Consider the following 21,096-nt stretch of genomic DNA (forward strand, 5'->3'; position numbering starts at 1 on the left):
ATAAAATAGCATCATTTGAGTTTTAAAAGCACTAGAAATGAGCACAAGGTGAAAGGAAATGAAAAGTGAAAAGAAATGTTATGAGAATAAAACAAGAAATGTGTTGAAGTAACAACAAAAAAATCTGATGACTGAAACTTAAGTCTCAGATCGCTTGTCTATAGCCAAGTTAACCTCCCCTTTCATGTAAGAAAGTAATAATGACAATCACGCTTTTTTGGAAAGAGGATAATTTTGTACATATATTAAACTGCGAGATTGACCAATTCCAGTCCCCTTGAGTACAGTCGTGGCCAAAAGTTTTGAGAATGTGGAAATTAATATTTGTGTCAAAGTTTGCTGCTTCAGTGTCTTTAGATATTTTTGTCAGATGTTATTATGGAATACTGAAGAATAATTACAAGCATTTCATAAGTGTCAAAGGCTTTTATTGACAATTACATGAAGTTGATGCAAAGAGTCCATCTTTGCAGTGTTGACCCTTCTTTTTCAAGACCTCTGCAATCCGCACTAGCATGCTGTCAATTAACTTCTGGGCCATATCCTGACTGATAGCAGCCCATTCTTGCATAATTAATGCTTGGAGTTTGTCAGAATTTGTGGGTTTTTGTTTGTCCACCCGCCTCTTGAGGATTGACCACAAGACCACAAGGATTAAGGTCTGGGGAGTTTCCTGGCCATGGACCCAAAATATCGATGTTTTGTTCCCCGAGCCACTTAGTTATCACTTTTGCCTTATGGCAAGGTGCTCCGTCATGCTGGAAAAGGCATTGTTCGTCACCAAACTGTTCCTGGATGGTTGGGAGAAGGATCCTTCACCTCACTGTGCGTGGAGATGCACTCACACCTGCCTGCTGCGATTCCTCAGCAAGCTCTGTACTGGTGGTGCCCCGATCCTGCAGCTGAATCAACTTTAGGAGACGGTCCTGGCGCTTGCTGTACTTTCTTGGGTGCCCTGAAGCCTTCTTCACAACAAGCCTTCCGCTCTCCTTGAAGTTCTTGATGATCCGATAAATGGTTGATTTAGGTGCAATCTTACTGGCAGCAATATCCTTGCCTGTGAAGCCCTTTTTGTGCAAAGCAATGATGACAGCACATGTTTCCTTGCAGGTAGCCATTGTTGACTGAGGAAGAACAATGATTCCAAGCACCACCCTCCTTTTGAAGCTTCCAGTCTGTTATTCGAACTCAATCAGCATGACAGAGTGATCTCCAGCCTTGTCCTCGTCAACACTCACACCTGTGTTAACCTCTTACATCTAGACGTTCCGCTAGCGGAACACCTGCTCCAATATCCAATGATAGGCGTGGCGCGAATTACAAAAAAAAATACAAAAACTTCAATTTTTCAAACATATGACTATTTCACAGCATTTTAAAGACAAGACTCTCCTTTATCTAACCACACTGTCCGATTTCAAAAAGGCTTTACAGCGAAAGCAAAACATTAGATTATGTCAGCAGAGTACCCAGCCAGAAATAATCAGACACCCATTTTTCAAGCTAGCATATAATGTCACAAAAACCCAGAAGACAGCTAAATGCAGCACTAACCTTTGATGGTCTTCATCAGATGACACACCTAGGACATTATGTTATACAATACATGCATGTTTTGTTCAATCAAGTTCATATTTATATCAAAAAACAGCTTTTTACATTAGCATGTGATGTTCAGAACTAGCATACCCCCCGCAAACTTCCGGGGAATTTACTAACAATTTACTAAATTACTCACGATAAACGTTCACAAAAAGCATAACAATTATTTTAAGAATTCTAGATACAGAACTCCTCTATGCACTCGATATGTCCGATTTTAAAATAGCTTTTTGGTGAAAGCACATTTTGCAATATTCTAAGTACATAGCCCAGCCATCACGGGCTAGCTATTTAGACACCCGGCAAGTTTAGCCTTCACCAAAATCAGATTTACTATAACAAAAATGTTATTACCTTTGTTGTCTTCGTCAGAATGCACTCCCAGGACTGCTACTTCAATAACAAATGTTGGTTTGGTCCAAAATAATCCATCGTTATATCCGAATAGCGGCGTTTTGTTCGTGCGTTCCAGAAACTATCCGAAATGGTAAATCAGGGTCGTGCGCATGGCGCAATTCGTGACCAAAAAATTCTAAATATTCCATTACCGTACTTCGAAGCATGTCAACCGCTGTTTAAAATCAATTTTTATGCAATTTATCTCGTAAAAAAGCGATAATATTCCGACCTGGAATCTCCTTTTCGGCAAACAGAGGAAAAATCACAAAGACGGGGGCGGCCAGGGCACGCGCCTAAGCCCACAGTCCCTTGATCGGCCACTTGAGAAAGGCGATAATGTGTTTCAGCCTGGGGCTGGGATGACGACATTCAGGTTTTTCCCGGGCTATGAGCGCCCATGGAAGACGTAGGAAGTGTCACGTTAGAGCAGAGATCCTTTGTAAAAGATAGAGATGGCAAAGAAGTTCAAGAAATGGTCAGACAGGTCACTTCCTGTAAAGGAATCTCTCAGGTTTTGACCTGCCATTTGAGTTCTGTTATACTCACAGACACCATTCAAACAGTTTTAGAAACTTTGGAGTGTTTTCTATCCAAAGCCAATAATTATATGCATATTCTAGTTACTGGGCAGGAGTAGTAACCAGATTAAATTGGGTACGTTTTTTATCCAGCCGTGAAAATACTGCCCCCTAGCCATAACAGGTTAACGAGAGAATCACTGACATGATGTCAGCTGGTCCTTTTGTAGCATGGCTAAAATGCAGTGGAAATGTTTTTTTGGGATTCAGTTCATTTGCATGGCAAAGAGGGACTTTGCAATTAATTGCAATTCATCTGATCACTCTTCATAACATTCTGGAGTATATGCAAATTTCCATCATACAAACTGAGGCAGCAGACTTTGTGAAAATGTATATTTGTGTCATTCTCGAAACATTTGGCCACGACTGTAGAAGGACTGAGAAACTCAGTTTCGGTGACTTCCGAAGAGCACATTCTATTCCAAAATGTATGAAAATGTAATTATGCTGACACCATCTAAAATAAAATGTCCACCTCCAGAAATGGCCCAAATAACATATTGGACCATGTACAGTTGAAGTCAGAAGTTTACATACACGTTAGCCAAATACATTTAAACTCAGTTTTTCACAATTCCTGACATTTAATCCTAGTAAAAATACCCTGTCTTAGGTCAGTTAGGATCACCACTTTATTTTAAGAATGTGAAATGTCAGAATAATTGTAGAGAGAATGATTAATTTCAGCTTTTATTTCTTTCATCACATTCCCAGTGGGTCAGAAGTTTACATACACTCAATTAGTATTTGGTAGCATTACCTTTAAATTGTTTAACTTGGGACAAATGTTTCGGGTAGCCTTCCACAAGATTCCCACAATAAGTTGGGTGAATTTTGGCCCATTCCTCCTGACAGAGCAGGTGTAACTGAGTCAGGTTTGTAGGCCTCCTTGCTCGCAGACACTTTTTCAGTTCTGCCCACAAATTTTCTATAGGATTGAGGTCAGGGCTCTGTGATGGCCACTCCAATACCTTGACTTTGTTGTGTTTAAGCCATTTTGCCACAACTTTGGAAGCATGCTTGGGGTCATTGTCCATTTGGAAGACACATTTGCGACCAAGCTTTTACTTCCTGACTGGTGTCTTGACATGTTGCTTCAATATATCCACATGGTTTTGCTCCCTCATGATACCATCTATTTTATGAAGTGCACCAGCCCCTACTGCAGCAAAGCACCCCACAACATGATGCTGCCACCCCCGTGCTTCATGGTTGGGATGGTGTTCTTCGGCTTGCAAGCTTCCCCCTTTTTCCTCCAAACATAACGATGGTCATTATGGCCAAACAGTTCTATTTTTGTTTCATCAAACCAGAGGACATTTCTCCAAAAAGTATGATCTTTCTCCCCATGTGCAGTTGCAAACCGTAGTCTGACTTTTTTTTATGGCGGTTTTGGACCAGTGGCTTCTTCCTTGCTGAGCAGCCTTTCAGGTTATGTGAATATAGGACTCGTTTAACTGTGGATATAGATCCTTTTGTACCCGTTTTCTCCAGCATCTTCACAAGGTCCTTTGCTGTTGTTCTGGGATTGATTTGCACTTTTCACACCAAAGTACATTCATCTCTAGGAGACAGAACGTGTCTCCTTCCTGAGTGGTATGATGGTGGCGTGGTCCCATGGTGTTATTACTTGCGTATTATTGTTTGTACAGATAAACGTGGTACCTTCAGGCATTTGGAAATTGCTCCCAAGGATGAACCAGACTTGTGGAGGTCTACAATTTTTTTCTGATGTCTTGGCTGACTTCTTTTGATTTTCCCATGATGTCAAGCAAAGAGGCACTGAGTTTGAAGGTAGGCCTTGAAATACATCCACAGGTACACCTCAAATTGACTCAAATGATGTCAATTCGCCTATCAGAAGCTTCTAAAGCCATGACATCATTTTCTGGAATTTTTCCAAGCTGTTTAAAGGCACAGTCAACTTAGTGTATGTAAACTTCTGACCCACTGGAATTGTGATACAGTGAATTATAAGTGACAATCTGTCTGTAAACAATTGTTGGAAAAATGACTTGTGTCATGCACAAAGTAGATGTCCTAACCGACTTGCCAAAACAATAGTTTGTTAACAAGAAATTTGTGGAGTGGTTAAAAAAACTAGTTTTAATGACTCCAACCTAAGTGTATGTAAACTTCCGACTTCAACTGTATATAGCCTATGCATGGCCTATATTATCAGATGTGCTATTAGCAATAAGCATTATCACCTGTAGCCCAACTGAGGCAGCATAGTGGCTATAAAATGTACAGGCTGAATCATGGGGTTTGTTTATCTGCATTTACCCTATTGGACACAACATCCTGATTGTTATTATTAATCATTATTATTTTAAATGTGAATATATAAATTATTATGAATTACTATTTACTGGTCTATTACAAAGTAGGCTGTCATTGCCCTTTTAAGAGCTCTGCTGCACAGCTGCAGGTAAATCATGTTTGAAACTGGTTGTAAAACTGCAGTTGAAAAACAATGCCAGGCACGCAATTAAAAGGAGCAGAGAAATAAATGTGGTAGCAATGGAAAACTGGGATCCCACTCTCTTTTTAACTAAGGTCAAAACTGCTTTCAAAATAAATTTGCCAAAACTGCTTTTGCATTAAGAGTGTTTTCCTGCTATTGCATTAAGAATTGTTGTGCATTGACTGCTTGTCAGAATCAATGATTTATATAAACACTAGATGACTAGTAAGGGGCGCTGTGTTGAAGCAACCTTGCCTCCATCTTGGCACTCCCCCACCATTGTAAAATATATTTTGGAAGCTACAGAAATGCATTTAATAATGTCTACATTCGTTTTTACAACACGTATTATATTAGACACACCTTAATGCATATGTTTCAATTATATTATGTGAGCTAAACATAAAAAATTTAAAAATGTAAAATATAAAAAACATTTTCCTTAAAGTATAATGAGATTACTAATGTTACTGTTCCCACTACAAAATAAATATAATACTTAAACATGTAATTTTGTCCTTTTAATTGAAATACTGTAGAAAGTCTCTCAATGGCCAATACATAGCATCAACAATCCATGGTTTATAGACATTGAGTAAACCAAACATTAGGAACAACTTCCTAATATTGAGTTGCACCCCTGCTCTTTTTCCCTCAGAACAGCCTCAATTAGTCGGGGTATGGACTCTAAATGTGTCAAAAGTGTTCCACAGGGATGCTGGCCCATGTTGAGTCCAATGCTTCTCACGGTTGTGTCAAGTTGGCTGGATGTCCTTTGTATGGTGGACCATTCTTGATACACACAGGAAACTGTTGAGCGTGAAAAACCCAGCAACGTTGCAGTTCTTGACACAACCCGGTGCGATGTTCAAAGGCACTTAAATCTTTTGTCTTGTCTATTCACCCTCTGAGTGGCACAAATACACAATCCATGTCTCAATTGCTCAATTGACTCGAGGCTTAAAAATGATTCTTTAACCTGTCTCCTCAGCTTTATCTACACTGATTTGACGTGGATTTAACAAGTGACATCAATAAAGGATCACAGCTTTCACCTGGATTCACTTGGACAGTCTATGTCATGGAAAGAGAAGGTGTTCTTAATGTTTTGTATGCTCAGTGTACGTCATTGGTCAGAAAACATGCTTCCCTCAAATGGCCCTCCCAACTTCCTTGAGAGGACAATTACTCTCGCACAGAACTCACAACAACAAGCCATCTAGGTAAATAGGTCAACTATTCTATTATGGGGTTGTATGATTTAGTTATAATAATAACATTACATGGCAAAAAAAGTAGCACTGGAAAGTTACATCCTGAGTGATAAAGTATAGGCTTTAAATTACTTTGCCAGCAGCTACAGTAGGCTACACAACGCTGTTTGAGTTGAGCACTGTGGTGGCGCACATTATAGACTACTTAATTCCCTTCATCTGAACATTGGAGTGTCAGCAATAAATGAAATAAAATCAAACAAAAAATCAAATTTCGATTTTCAAATAGATTTCACTATTCATTGAAAAATCCCTCCATCCTTTTCCAAGATACATTTCTGTGCTGTGCATGATATTCTCAAAGACTGTTGGCTATAGTCACAATTTTCTCTTTATTTGCCTCTCTCCCCTTCACTGACACATGCCTTTCAGTCTGTACTTGAGTAATGTTTTGACGAAACCTTGACCCCCCCCCCCCCCACTTGTTAATTCTCTTTATTAAAGAAATGACACGTCATCAAAGACGCCAGGTCAGACAATTTGAGGCAGTGCCAGGGCCAACACGCTCGACGAGTAACCTCAACCCCTACAAATCATCACGGCCACCCACCATATCAACATCTCTTTGTCAGATAGGGAACTACATCTTCTGTTTGGTTGCAACAAGAAAAGCACTATGTCACTCTGGTTAGAATCAATTTCCCTTTTCTGACCTGCTTTTGAAAAGATTTCTGCAAAAGCAGTAGTACGCAGTAGTACTAAAGGTTATTGAATTGCAGTTTCAAAATGTCAGAAAGGGCACACAAAGACATCTGTATGAAAGAAAATTCTAAATGCATGCACTCAAATACCCTTATACAATGAAGAATGTACAATGTCATTTCTTACTTTGTCTTGCCAGTGCCAGCGTTTTACTGCCTCGTGGTACCTTGTCCTAGTAAATGTAACCTGGGAACAGGGAATGGTGAAACACCGAGACATTAATAGAAACAAATACAGAAGTACACAGCAATAGACTTTTAGAATCCTTCACAGTAATGCAAACTTAAAATCGTTATAAATGTACTATCAATTGGAGTGAAATGTATTACGAAAAAAACTTGCCATGGTATATAAGGGGATTATTGTCCTTGGCATAATAATGTGGAGGAAATTGTCTATGTATTTTCGGAACAGGAACCATTTGGAATTGACATGTGACCGCATCTAAAAAGATACAAAATACATCTGTCAGCAAATCGAACCATCTGTGCTCTGGATGAATCCGATTCATTACATGTACTCATTAGACTGAAAAACACATTATTTCTCCTGTAATACATGTCATTTTCAAAATGACCATATACCCACCACTTTGACATGCATTACCTGCCCTTTTAACACTTCACCTCCACAAACGCAATGAACAAACAAGCTCATTAAAAGGGAATTGGGCGCCAATTTTCTCAAGTATATCTATAGAGCGAAGGCTAAATTTAGCTCTGTAATCAGGTGTTCTTATGATTCTAATGGAGTCTTGCCAAGGTGCTGCGGCTGTGTGTGTCACGTGTGATCTCGGGGAAGAATGGCTACATGGCAGTATACAAGGGGAGGGTAACACTTAAGACCAATTACCGTCTTTGTGCACAGAGGGATGAATTAAAGGAAGGACATTTAGTGAGAGCCTGCTTCCTGTCAGCATGTGATGTTGCATTGGCAGCTTGCCTGCTGTCAATTACTCCGGACTCAATCAACCCAATCTCCCCAACCTCTGCCCAAGCAGAGGGAAATGTTTGTACACCCCTCTGCTGTGCCTGTGGATAGTCTCTCTGAGCATCTTGGAAGACAGGAGCTACGAAAAATGAAATGACGGTAATCCTTGATGCTAATTAGACGGCGATAATTGGCATCAATTGAGGCTGCAAAACATGGGATTCATTCAGTGTGGCATCACTAAACGTTGTATGATTATACAGATGAATCCATCTACTAAATCACACACGGTAAAAGCCATCATTGAGAAGTGATGTTGAATCGATGAGAATGGCCGTTAAGCTACTGACTGATGCAGACAGAGGCCAAGCTAAGTGGATAACCTATTACGTTACACAGATATGATGTTCAGCTCACGTTTGCTCTTTCGTTGATTAAAATGGTTGACACCATGGCTACGTTATCTAAATGGAGCTTTTTCATCATATAGTCCTCCAGATCCAGTGTCGCTGAAATCAGGCATGCGTGGTCAGGGGTGCGTGCTCAGTCCCCTCCTGTACTCCCTGTTCACCCACGACTGCGTGGCCAAGCACGACTCCAACACCATCTTTAAGTTTGCTGACAACACAACGGTGGTAGGCCTGATCACCGACAACGATGAGACAGCCTATAGGGAGGAAGTCAGAGAACTGGCAGTGTGGTGCCAGGAAAACAACCTCTCCCTCAACGTGAGCAAGACAAAGGAGATGATCGTGGACTACGGGAAAAGGAGGGCCGAACACACCCCCATTCACATTGACGGGGCTGTAGTGGTGCGGGTTGAGAGTTTTGGTGTCCACATCACCAACAAACTATCATGGTCCAAACACACCAAGAAAGTCGTGAACAGGTCACGACAACGCCTTTTCCCCCTCAGGAGACTGAAAATATTTGACATGGGTCCACAGATCCTCAATAAGTTCTACAACTGCACCATCGAGAGCATCCTGACAGGTTGCATCACCACCTTGTATGCTACAGAGGGTAGTGCGTACGGTCCAGTACATCACAGGGGCCAAGTTTCCTGCCATCCAGGACTAATATACTAGGCGGTGTCATAGGAAGACCCCAAAAAATGGTCAAAGACTCCAGTCACCCAAGTCATAGACTGTTATCTCCGCTACCGCACGGCAAGCGGTACCGGAGCACCAAGTCTAGGTCCAAAAGGCTCCTTAACAGCTTCTACCCCAAGCCATAAGACTGCTGAACAATTAATCAAATGGCCACCCGGACTATTTGCATTGACAACCCCCCTTTGTTTATACACTAATGCTACTCGCTGTTTATTATCTATGCATAGTCACTTTACCCCCACCTACATGTACAAATTACCTCGACTAACCTGCACCCCAACACATTGGCTCAGTACTGGTACCCCCTGTATATAGCCTCATTAAAACAACATTGTTGGTTAAGGGCTTGTAAGTAAGCATTTCACGGTAAGGTCTACTACACCTGTTGTTTTCGGCGCATGTGGCAAATAACATTTGATTTGTATAGTTTGATCACTGTAGTTGTACTGTGCATGGCAAAACTGGGTTGTATTCATTAAGCACCAAACCGTAGAAAACATACTGAAACAGGGAGTAACTACTTGGACTTGTCCAATAAGAAATGGTAATTTCCGTTTCTGTTGCAAAATGTTTGAAAATGTTTTCCATTGCATGGCCTGATGAATAAGACCCTGGTAATGGATATTGTACTAAGCTAAATGGGTACTCAATTACTTCGACGTAGTTGTACATGGCCAGGTCTGCGATGGCATGGTCGTCTGGGACTCGGACTCTAGTGTACTCAGGCAGAACAGCACCTGAAAGAACCAGAATGAATAGAATAGAATATATAAAGTAGATGATATCTTTTCCCAACATACACAGACACACACAGGTACATGAAATGAAACATGTATATTCAGCTCCACCAACAAAACAAACTCATTTAGCTGGTTGCTGTAGAAGTACTTTGACGTCAGGGGGAAATGGATTTGAATGCTTTGGTCCTCTGGCTGTCAAAGTACATTTGCTGTGCAGTCTGTAATGTGCAGTGTGTTCACTCACTGAAGTCTTCGTTGAGCTGGTCCATGATTTCATTGAAAACAAGGCAGTCTTCAAAGCCCTGGAAATAAGCTTAGTTAACTATTTGTTTCAAATGATATTGAATCAACAATATTTTGGAAATGAAATTAAATCAAAGTGTCCTATTTTATAATAAGAATAATAATGTGTCCTGTCCAGGGGGTGTACTCGCTACAGAAACAGGCACCCCTGCTCCTATCAGCCCTTCCGGATCGCACAAGCCAAGGCTCGAGCAAGGCTACTTACTTATACCACTTAGCAGAGACTTTTATCCGGAAGAACTTACAGTACAGTTTCCACATTTCCTTCTGTTACAGCCTGAATTCAAAATCAATTATTTTTCTCACCCATCTACACACAATCCCCCATTATAACAAATAGAAAACGTGTTTTTAGAAATTTTTGCAAAAGTATTGAAAATGAAATACAAACATATCTCCTTTACATATATATCCCTGAGTGGTTTCCTTCGTCTCCGGCAACCGAGTTAGGAAGGACGCCTGTATCTTTGTAGTGACTGGGTGTGTTGATACACCATCCAAAGTGTCATTAATAACTTCACCATGCCCAAAGGGATATTCAATGTCTGCTTTTTTACCTATCTACCAATAGGTTCCCTTCTTTGCAATTTATTGGAAAACCTCCCTGGTCTTTGTGGTTGAATATTGGTTTGAAATTCACTGCTCAGCTGAGGAACCTTACAGATAATTGCATGTGTGGGGTACAGAGATGAGGTAGTCATTAAAAAATCATATTAAACAATATATTGCACACAGAGTGCAACTTACTATGTGACTTGTTAAGCAGATTTTTACTCCTGAAATTATTTAGGGTTGCCATAACAAAGGAGTTGAATACTTATTGACTCAAGACATTTCAGCTTTTCATTTTTAATAAATAAATAAAAAAATACTCCCACTCCTTTGACATTATGGGGTATTGTGTGTAAGCCAGTGACAAAAAAGCAAGAATTGAATTAATTTAAAATTTAGGCTGTAACACAAACATTTTGGAAAAAGCAAAGGGGGTGTGAATACTTTCTGTTTTTACTTTGTGAAGGTACTGTATGTGCTAAGAGACACAGTGAAACTATGACCTTGGCCCTATGACCTTGCTAGCGCCATGCTCGTAACTGAGCCACACAGGACCGCACAGGGCTCATATCTTCCATCCTCCTCCCCCTCTTGCTGTTCCCCTCTGTATATACTACATATACTTCTACTTACTGCGTTCATCCCCTGACCATAGAATGGCACCACAGCGTGAGCTGCATCCCCCATAAGGACACACTTATCACTAAGGTGATATGGAGAGCACTTCACGGACACCATGGCCTGGGCTGGTAGACGGAAATAATCCCTCTTAAGAGCATCCCTGTGAAAGAGGGTAGCAGAGAGACACACAATGACTGCTATGACATTGATATGCATAGTGTATGGTACATGCTGATTTCTTATGCAGCTACACTGAAGGACCTTATCCATGCGCGCTTTTTCAACCATTTTATCTAATGAGAGAAGAATATGGTCATTCTCTCCGGCATTGCATTGGCAGAGGAGGGCGGCTAGAATGAAAAAACAAACACATCAGCTAGTTGTGTTATATTGTAGGTGTTACATTCTTTATTTCAAAAGAAATGACATCATTTAACTGTGGATTTAGACAGTGGGTGGGGGGGGGGGTCTAAAAGAAAACAGCAATTAAGCCGTTTCTCCTGCTGCCTTTCAAGTCAAGTCAACCCTGAAAAGACCTATACGAGTTACACACCTCAGCTGCAACATGCTGTTCAGCTCAAATAAAAAAACTCAGCTCTCCAGGCTATGTAATGGTGGGTCAGTAACTTCACCCTCGAGATGATGGATGTGGTTTGACCTGCCCTGATGCAATAAAAAATGTAAGTGGGCCGGAGGGATAAAAGGAAGGATAGATGGAGGGATACGGGGAGGGGAGGGGAGGGAAAGTCACTTACGCTCCTATTAGTGGGATGGCGTCGGGAAAGTATTTCTGGAAGAACTCAATGACCTGGTCGCCCGTGGTGACATTTTCAAACTCGTCAAAAGGCATGAAGAGTGTGCAGGTGAAAGTCTTGTCCTGAGAACAAACAGTATGGAAGATTAACACAGTAAGCCTAACAAATGGATGCTTCACATGAACTGATGGATGTGGCGCAGCGAGATGGTGATGGTGGGTGTGTTAGCAGGCCAGTCTATCCTAGGAGTCCTAGGAGTGTCGCTACCTTGGCGGCAATGCAGTGCATTTTTCACCATCCTCCCAATGCACCCTTGAGCTGTACTGAGTGACAGTGCTAATGTACCCTTGAATGAGGTGCATTAACCTGGCCACACTCAAACAGAACAGCTGTTCCTCTTTTGCTGAATAGGCCATAACTTTCATAATGGTATTAATAGTAGCAGTGGTGGAGGCTGAGAGGTGGGATTACTGCCTATCTGCTATAAATGCTTTGCTGACATTTTGTGGGAGCGTTCGCCTCTGTTGAAAAGTAGGGCTCGACCTGTGGGACCCAGGGTATTTGAGAAGTGAAGATGTTGGTGAAAAAGTTTGGTGGCTAAAAAGTTTATTTTAGATAAAGTGAGTGTCTAGATCTGGACCAGAACTATGTTCTGAGGTCAAGGGTCAAATATCCCTGTTTACACTGTGACCTCCTGCAGGTGATTAGCCAGTTTTGCAATGTGACATATAAATATGTAATTAAAGTGACATACTGAATAACGAATATGGCAGCTCAGGTGACATTTAACTGCAATGTTTAAATTACACTATGTTGACATTTTCGAATGAGTCCATATTGTCCTATACATTAGATCTACATTATCCCTTTCGTACTAAGGCATTTTCCATTCAACTGTACCATACCGCTAACTTTTTCGTCCTTTTCCTTATATCTGAAAGGTATTGCCGGTATTAAAGCCGTATCTCCGCCTAATGACCTTGTAATAATTTTGGTCAATGGAGCCACGATGCTGAGGCGTCATTGGCACCACTACACTCTTAAACTCTTGATGGTTGCTAGGCAGCGCCAGTTAACCATCCTCCTCCTCCACTTCTCCCATCTCTTTGCATAGCCCACCACTAAGTATGCGCTGTTTTCTTAACCACAACTAGAAGGATCCATAAAGAATTACTGTGGGAATAAATATCACTGAATGATTAAAATATTGGAACAGAGTAGGCTAATGCAATTGAAGGCACAAATCAAATTGTAGCTTACTGAAACTCCCAAAGTCATCCAATTATTGGAATAAATTTGAAGCAATAGACTACCCGTATGTGGTCAACATAGATGAACATTTCAGCACCGTTTTGATTGGGACAGTGCCATCATGCTGCTTGTCTTAATAAATCAATGAATGTCAGATTTCACTGAATCCCCATTTGGACATTGGTTAGGCTATGCTGGTTTGATTTGAATTAGGCTGTGGAAATGTTAAGTTTGAGGCGAGTGCTGCTCATGATCATCTTGTCAAGTTTTGCTCTTCACAACGCCTACTCCTGACCACAAAAACAAAAGCCTGTGACTTCACTGACTTGTCTCAATCAATGTGATTTTGATTCACTGAATCTCCATCTGTATATTTGGTTAATTCTCTGGCTGGGCAAATACGTGGAGGTGGTATAGCTCATCTATTTGTTTGTTCATCTATCACTGATCAGAAACATGAAAAATGAACACAAGACTCACATGCTTTTGAAAATAGGATTGCTATTATTTTCCTTTGGAATCATGATGAAGACACTCTCAATGTAAGACCCTACGCCTGCTCCCTAACAAAGCGGAGTGGGTTAGAAAGAGATCAGACTTGGACTCTGTTTAAAAATGTCACTTTTTTTTGGCAGCGGTTCCACACATTTCCATGACACAAGTTGTGTGGGGAAAAATATTATTTGTATTTTATTCTGTTATACAAAATATATGTGTGTTGACTATGATCGGGTAGGTGTGTCTTGTCTGTTTAATGAACAAAATAGTGTTACCTCCATTCATTTGGAAGTAACATAATTAAACTAACTATATACAATTCTATTGTTTTGAAAATAAATGTTATTAATCTTATAATGTTTATTAGGACCTGCCAAAAGCCGGGTGTAGGTGTGATTTTGGCCCCGATTTTGCTGTCCCAGACAAGTTTTTGAGATCATAGAAAAAATCCCCACGTCGTTGCCTACTCGGGGTACCCGGCCGTCACCATTTAATGTGAGCGGGTCAGAGATGCAATCTGAGGGCTAGCGAGCTCATCTTTGAGCAGTCGCAGACGTCCCGATATTTTCAAACATGTTTGATTTCATCGGCACAAAATCTGCAATGCTCTTGTAGTGTGAGATGTGCAACAACAAGTTTTGAGAATGGTTATCAGCAATAGCCAATGAGAGCTTGCCAGGAAGAAGCCAGTGAGATGATGTTGTTTCACATCACCCAGAATGTGTAGAATCTCGAGCAGGAGCCATAGTTGCCTTTAACCAAAGCCAAAGACAAAGTGTTAAATCATTACAGCTCTGAAGTTCACAAGCAATGTTCTTCAATTCAAAATGTTGTCTATATTTTAACTCTTGTATGGCAAGCGTGAATGTCTGACTGAAAATGTTTAAGAGGCTGCTTTGAGCCACAGCTCATTGTAGCTACGTTGAATCTAATCACATCATCACATCATTGTTTTCTCGAGACAGCGTGGTATCGAGAATCCTCATGACCAAGTGAAGAATCTTGTAGTGTGACGCCCCGTTTGTGCCACATTGTTAAGTGCGCGCACCACTACGACGGCAAGTAAAACATTTTTTTTTTTAAATACAGGAAAGACCGTTGTTTAATGTGAGAGGCTCAGTGATGTTAGGACTTTGAAAGTCGTGTAACATACACCCGGCTTAAATGAAATAATGGATTGATATTCAATGGTTTTTATTAAAATATACGCCCACCCACATCTGCACACCAGTATTACCACTCATCCCCGGCACGGTATAAAAGGCACATGCAGGCAAGAATGTTGTTAAAATGGGCCTGTTTGTAAGGGGGTTAAATAAAAAGCAGTATGAGGCCTCCCGAGTGGCGCATCGGTCTAAGGCACTGCATCGCAGTGCTTGAGGCGTCACTACAGATCTGGGTTCGATCCCGGGCTGTGTCGCAGCCGCCTGCGACCGGGAGACCCATGAGGCGACGCACAATTATCCCAGCGTCGTCCGGGTTAGGGGACAGTTTGGCTGGGGTGTCCTTGTCCCATCGCGCTCTAGCAACTTCTGTGCAGGCCGGGTGCATGCACGCTGACAGTCGCCAGTTGTACAGTGTTTCCTCCGACACATTGGTGCGGCTGGATTCCGGGTTAAGCGAGCAGTGTGTCAAGAAGCAGTGTGGCTTGGCAGGGTCATGTTTCAGAAGACGCATTGCTCTCTACCTTCGCCTCTCCCGAGTTGGTACGGGAGTTGCAGCGATGGGACAAGACTAATAAAAAGCACTATATCTCTTTAGAGCCATTTTCTCATACTGTATTCACTTCACAAAATAACCTTTCCAACGTGTTTAAACTCACCTACCTTCTATTATCAAGTTTAGCGCATGATAATGAAGCTGAGAGGATAGATAGAGTAGGTAGACGAGGGTCAACAAAACACAGTGTTCTATTTATACTCACCAAGTTTGGCAGAGCAATCATCATGAATGTGTTGCGTGGCCATATGTGCAGATAATTAGGCTTCATGGCAAACTGGGAGCAAAGTAAAAGAAATGACAGCATTATAACAGTATAAAGAAGGTAAACACATTATATACAACAGACACAGTAGCTTTGCATTAACCAAAGGTTGATCAACAAACGAGATGACACCTGATACCCTATGAAATACTATGCGGATACAATGAACATTCTCTGATGAAGGTTGACTGACAGGAAGCTAAGTTATTAAAATAAATGTGCATCTGACTGGTAGTGTGCAGAGACTTTTTCCTGTTGATACAATGAACTATAAAACATATCAGTTCAGATTTAGGTTCAAATAGTATTTTATTTCAAATACTTTTAGTGTTTGACTGAGCCTGACTGGTGTGGCGGATGGGTGGGGTATACACTTTTGGGGACTATAGCATTGGTTCTATTGCACCAGGAAAGCTCATTGAAGCGTAGCTTAAGAATTTGATAGAACATTTAAAACTATTGGGTTGTATTCAAAAAATGTCTTAGAGTAGAAGTGCTGATCTAGGATCAGGTCCCCTCTGTCCATATAATTGTATTCATTATTATCTAAAAGGCAAAACTGATCCTAGCACTGCTACTCCGAGATTGTTTTTGAATATGGCCCCTGATCTGATCCTGTGCCATGTTCTGAGCATCAGAGGACCAACCTCTCCATTGATGGGGGGCATGGTGAGCTCCAGGTACCCATGGGGGATGTAGGTCTGACTGAAGTTGAAACGGCTCTGACGGAGGAACTGTTTCCGGATGGCAGAGAACGCTCCATCACACCCCACAATCAAGTCTGCCTGGATCTCCTCCTTTGCACCATCAGCCCTAAGACACACCATACAGTACCACCAACATCATTCCACAAATAGATGCTATTACATTTGTAATGAATGAAATGTGATAATTCAACAACTTCAATGTCAATAAAGTTGTCAGTTTATAATTAATTTTAAATAGGTAGAATGTTAGTGAATAAGCCCTGAATTAATATTTCACTGTGTGACAGTGCTAATTCTCACAGCGTTTTACTGCTAATTTGGTTGTAAATTGTATGACACAATTGCCTCAAGGCCACCCAATTACAGACCAATAAGAAAGTAATGCATAGAGGCTTAAAAGCAACACGTATATTATAACCCTATGACACATATGGTGTTGGACACACACACTAGGCCACATGCAATTAAATGTAGGAACAGAGTCCAACCAAAAACAATAAAACAAGAACAACGCAACTTTAGAGAGCACTTTAGAAAGAGAGAGAGATATAGAGAGTGAGAATGTGTGCGTGTGTGTGATTAACTATTTACCTGAGAAAGGTCATCGCCCCTGTTTCAGTGCTCCAGTTGAGTAGTTTGTAGGCGAAGTTCAGCTTTGTGTTTGAATACGTCTCTGCCGCTGCAGTTACAGAACAAAGCATTACAAAAATACACTTACATGACACAGCAAACATTGGGCAAAACCTTACAAAAAAAGGGGGGGGGGGGGGGCAAGGATCGACTACATTTAAGCAATAAGGCACGAGGGGATGTGGTATATGGCCAATATACTATGGCTAAGGGCTGTTCTTAGGGAGGTTTTTTGCTAATTCCATGCAATTCTACACATTTTGCAATGAGACAGAGAGAAGATTTCGCAATTTTATTACAGATTTCATGCAATTCTACACATTTTGCAATAGTGTGGAGAGAAATGTTTGCAGTTTTTTATATATTTGAGTGAGACTGACCAAAAATATCTACTGGGGCCGCCATCGACTACGATAACAAGTTTAGATTGCTAAATTAGTTTAGCGTCCAGCTATCTAAAAAATGAAAGCCGACATGGGCTGATTGACTGACTATCAGTGACTGACATACCAAGAGAAAAACTGCTGATTCACAACCAAATTTCTAAATTGCACCTTGTGCATTCTACTATTCTAACTGGCAACAGTAAGTTCAGACCCCAACTGATCAGAGGGCCTTCAAAAGGAGGGACGCTGCCAGTTGCCCAACCCTGATATGGACTATCAGAAAACCCATAAGAGAAACCCCTATGTGTCTCATTAGTCAGACAAATCATGCTCTCACTAACCTATTATCTCTACCCCAAGGCTGTGGAGCTTCATTTAACATATTTTTAGGCCCCAAAAAATACCTTACATTTCAAGTTTTATTAGTTGTATGTACAGGATACACGTGGTATACACCGTCCAACTAAATTCTTACTTGCATGTTCGTTCTCGACAATGCAACAACAACAAGAAATATTACATTATAAGAATACAAACAAAGTAAACTGCTCAGTAGAATAGAATAAACGTTTTAGCATAAGTATAACACAGGAAGGCACAATTTATAGTCCAATATTTACACGTTTTTTGGGGGAAAGGAGGGATTGGGGGAAAGTATTTAAATTGTACAGTATTTAACGTCTAAGTCTTCATGCACTTTAATGAGAACCATGAAAAAAATTTAACCCAGGGGAAATCTATATATTACAGATTGTATTAAAATGATGTCAGTGGCTGTGGAAAGAAAGCGACACGTCTCTATTTAACCTTAAACTTTACAGATGGTTTTAAGACAGTACTTTTAAAAAGCACATCAAATCAAACTTTATTTGCCACATGCGCCAAATACAAGTGTAGACTTTACCGTGAAATGCTTACTTACTTAACCAACAGTGCAGTTCAAGAAGAAGAAAATATTTACCAAGTAGGCTACAATAAAAAAAGTAATAATAAAAAGTAACACAATAAGAATAACAATAACGAGGCTATATACAGGTGGCACCGGTACCGAGTCAGTGTGCAGGAGTACAGGCTAGTTGAGGTAATCTGTACATGTAGGTGGGGGCGAAGTGACTATGCATAGGTAACAAACAAACAGCGAGTAACAGCAGTGTACAAGAGGGGGCTATTTTTATGAATTGTTCAGCAGTCTAATGGCTTGGGGGTAGAAGCTGTTGAGGAGCCTTTTGATCCTAGACTTGGCGCTCCGGTTACCGTGTGGTAGCAGAGAAAACAGTGTAAAAATTGGGTGACTGGAGTCTCTGACAATTTGATGGGCTTTCCTCTGACACCGCCTATTATATAGGTCCTGGATGGCAGGAAGCTTGGTCCCAGTGATGTACTGGGCCGTTCGCACTACCCTCTGTAGTGCTTTACGTTCAGATGCCATTCCAGGCGGTGTTGCAACCGGTCAGGATGCTCTCGATGGTGCAGCTGTAGAACCTTTTGAGGATCTGGGGCCTCAAGCCAAATCTTTTCAGTCTCCTGAGGGGGAAAAGGTTTTGTCATGCCCTCTTCACGACTTTCTTGGCATGTTTGGACCATGATAGTTCGTTGGTGATGTGGACACCAAGGAACTTGAAACTCTCGACCCGCTCCACTACAGCTCCCTTCCTGTTTCATTACATTGGTGTCAGAAGTGGGATCGGACCTTGCATCCACGACAATGCATGTGCTTGGCTGGTGAGCGAGTTCCTGTAAGACGTAGAGTCGCAAGCTAGCGCGAGGGTGCGCAATTTGAAAGGAGGGAGTAGTGTAACGACCCTGGGTTTATAAGCGCGGATGTCGACTCTGCCGCACGGCTATTGCGGCACAGTCGATAGCGCGCCGGACCTCGGGCGAGAAGGTCGAGGGTTCGAAGCCTGCTCCCTGCCTGTTTCATTACAATATCATTATTTTATCGATAGGAGTGGGAAAAAATGTGCTTATGCATTCATAAGCACACCAAAGATGGCGTTAACAATAAGTAATACAATAAAGACGCACTTCAACAAGCCCATTTAACACTATAGCCTGCTGAATTTGCAAACTAACTTTTCTTTCATTTTGATTTCGGCACAAATAAAAAATGTGGCACTGACTCGCCCATAGATAGATGTTTCAGCATTGCCTCAATGAAGAGTCTGGCATCCGACTAGGTATGTGCGACATCCACGCGCAGTTCCAAGCCTGCTAGAGTTAGCAACAGGCGGACAAGCAATAGCCACTGTTGTAGTATGGATGAAGCCTAAACTGGAATGTGAATCTAACTGAATCTGGCTAGCTTTAGAAAACCCAGAGTAGATCTTTCTTCAATAGAAGTATACCCCTCAGGCGTTATGGGAATAAGGATTTTCATTCTCCTACCTGACAACAGTTCTTTGTTGAGGTTGGCTCTGTCGACAGACAGGATGTACTGAAAAGAGAACAGGCTGTTACAGTACCACTCAACTACACAGAATAATGTGACCCTGTAACACTGACACTATCACTTTTTTTATACAAAAACATACTTATGAAAATGTCAACAATGAATACATTTCAAATACATTTAGAAGCAATGCTCGGAAGTCTTAAAACATTCAGTGACTGAAATGTGAGTGGGATCGGGGAGTTTGTCTATTGTCTAGTAAGAGTTACTGAGTTGATAGCATGAGTAAGCTTTGGTTCAAATCATCTTTTGAAGTGTTGATTGGATGGGATAATTGATTTAGTGGAACATCCATCGGAAGTGCCCTTTTTTTATCTTGTCCTTTTTACTTGAACAATTGGGTAGAATAAAATCCCTCTCTTCCCCACGGAAGAAATAAATACTTCTCGAATTAGCTACCATGTCTTCTACCTCCACCCCTTCATCCATCACCACTCTCTGCCTAGCCGACCTCCCCTAATTATTTTCCATAACCTTTTTATATGTCTGATCGTGTCTCCTCTTTTGTTATTCAGTTTTTCCTCATCTACATTTTTTCCTGACATCCTGTCTTCCCACTTCTCTTAATGACAGAGGGATTACTGAGTTTAGTGGGCTACTATGAAGATATTTGCCTAAATATAGTTCCTCTTTAAAGACAGAATAGAACAGAGGTTAACCCCTTTCAAAAACACGACTCCCAACAGCTCTGTGTAGACAATAGGGCTCCCCTCCATCATCAAATTGCAGGGTACCTGTCCTGAGCTGATTTGTCACCTTTAATATGGGGTGGAATTACAGCTCATGTCATCTATCATAGGTACAGAACCAAACAGAAACATGTGACAATGTTGGGAAGTTTACACCACACTGGACAAGACAGGTGTTCGAATATTATCATTTCAAAAACTTTAGCTGTGCTTGATTGAGCTTGCTTGTTGAAATACTATTTGAAATAATGTCTGCAATGGTCACGGTGGGCTGGTGTACATTTTACAGTGTTGTCTGAAGTCATAAACTTTGTAACAGATGAAAAAGCTCCCTCTCAAGCGAAAATAAATAACACTTACCTGGGGGGTGACAGGTACATTGGGCTTTGTTTCAGGTCTGTATTATGACCCTCCTTGACCTCGGCAGCCACTGTGACCAGCGCAGACATGAGTTCAAATACTAG

General features: G+C 41.1%; 1 protein-coding gene across 1 annotated transcript in view; it reads right to left on the reverse strand.

Annotated features, from left to right (window-relative positions):
* The window catches only part of LOC106604861 (kynurenine 3-monooxygenase), a 28,788-nt gene that overhangs the window by 414 nt on the left and 7,278 nt on the right, over window positions 1-21,096 (reverse strand). The window contains exons 5-14 of the mRNA XM_014199937.3: window positions 19,880-19,928; window positions 17,070-17,157; window positions 16,419-16,584; window positions 15,712-15,783; window positions 12,039-12,160; window positions 11,296-11,443; window positions 10,052-10,109; window positions 9,722-9,804; window positions 7,368-7,469; window positions 7,152-7,211 (exon numbers count right to left, since the gene is read on the reverse strand). Of these exons, the coding sequence (XP_014055412.1) occupies window positions 7,152-7,211; window positions 7,368-7,469; window positions 9,722-9,804; window positions 10,052-10,109; window positions 11,296-11,443; window positions 12,039-12,160; window positions 15,712-15,783; window positions 16,419-16,584; window positions 17,070-17,157; window positions 19,880-19,928 (948 nt within the window). The remainder of the gene's footprint in view (window positions 1-7,151; window positions 7,212-7,367; window positions 7,470-9,721; window positions 9,805-10,051; window positions 10,110-11,295; window positions 11,444-12,038; window positions 12,161-15,711; window positions 15,784-16,418; window positions 16,585-17,069; window positions 17,158-19,879; window positions 19,929-21,096) is intronic.

The sequence above is a fragment of the Salmo salar genome, chromosome 01 (genome assembly GCF_965601325.2).
Source record: "Salmo salar chromosome 01, fSalSal1, whole genome shotgun sequence".
Taxonomy (NCBI): Eukaryota; Metazoa; Chordata; class Actinopteri; order Salmoniformes; family Salmonidae; genus Salmo; species Salmo salar.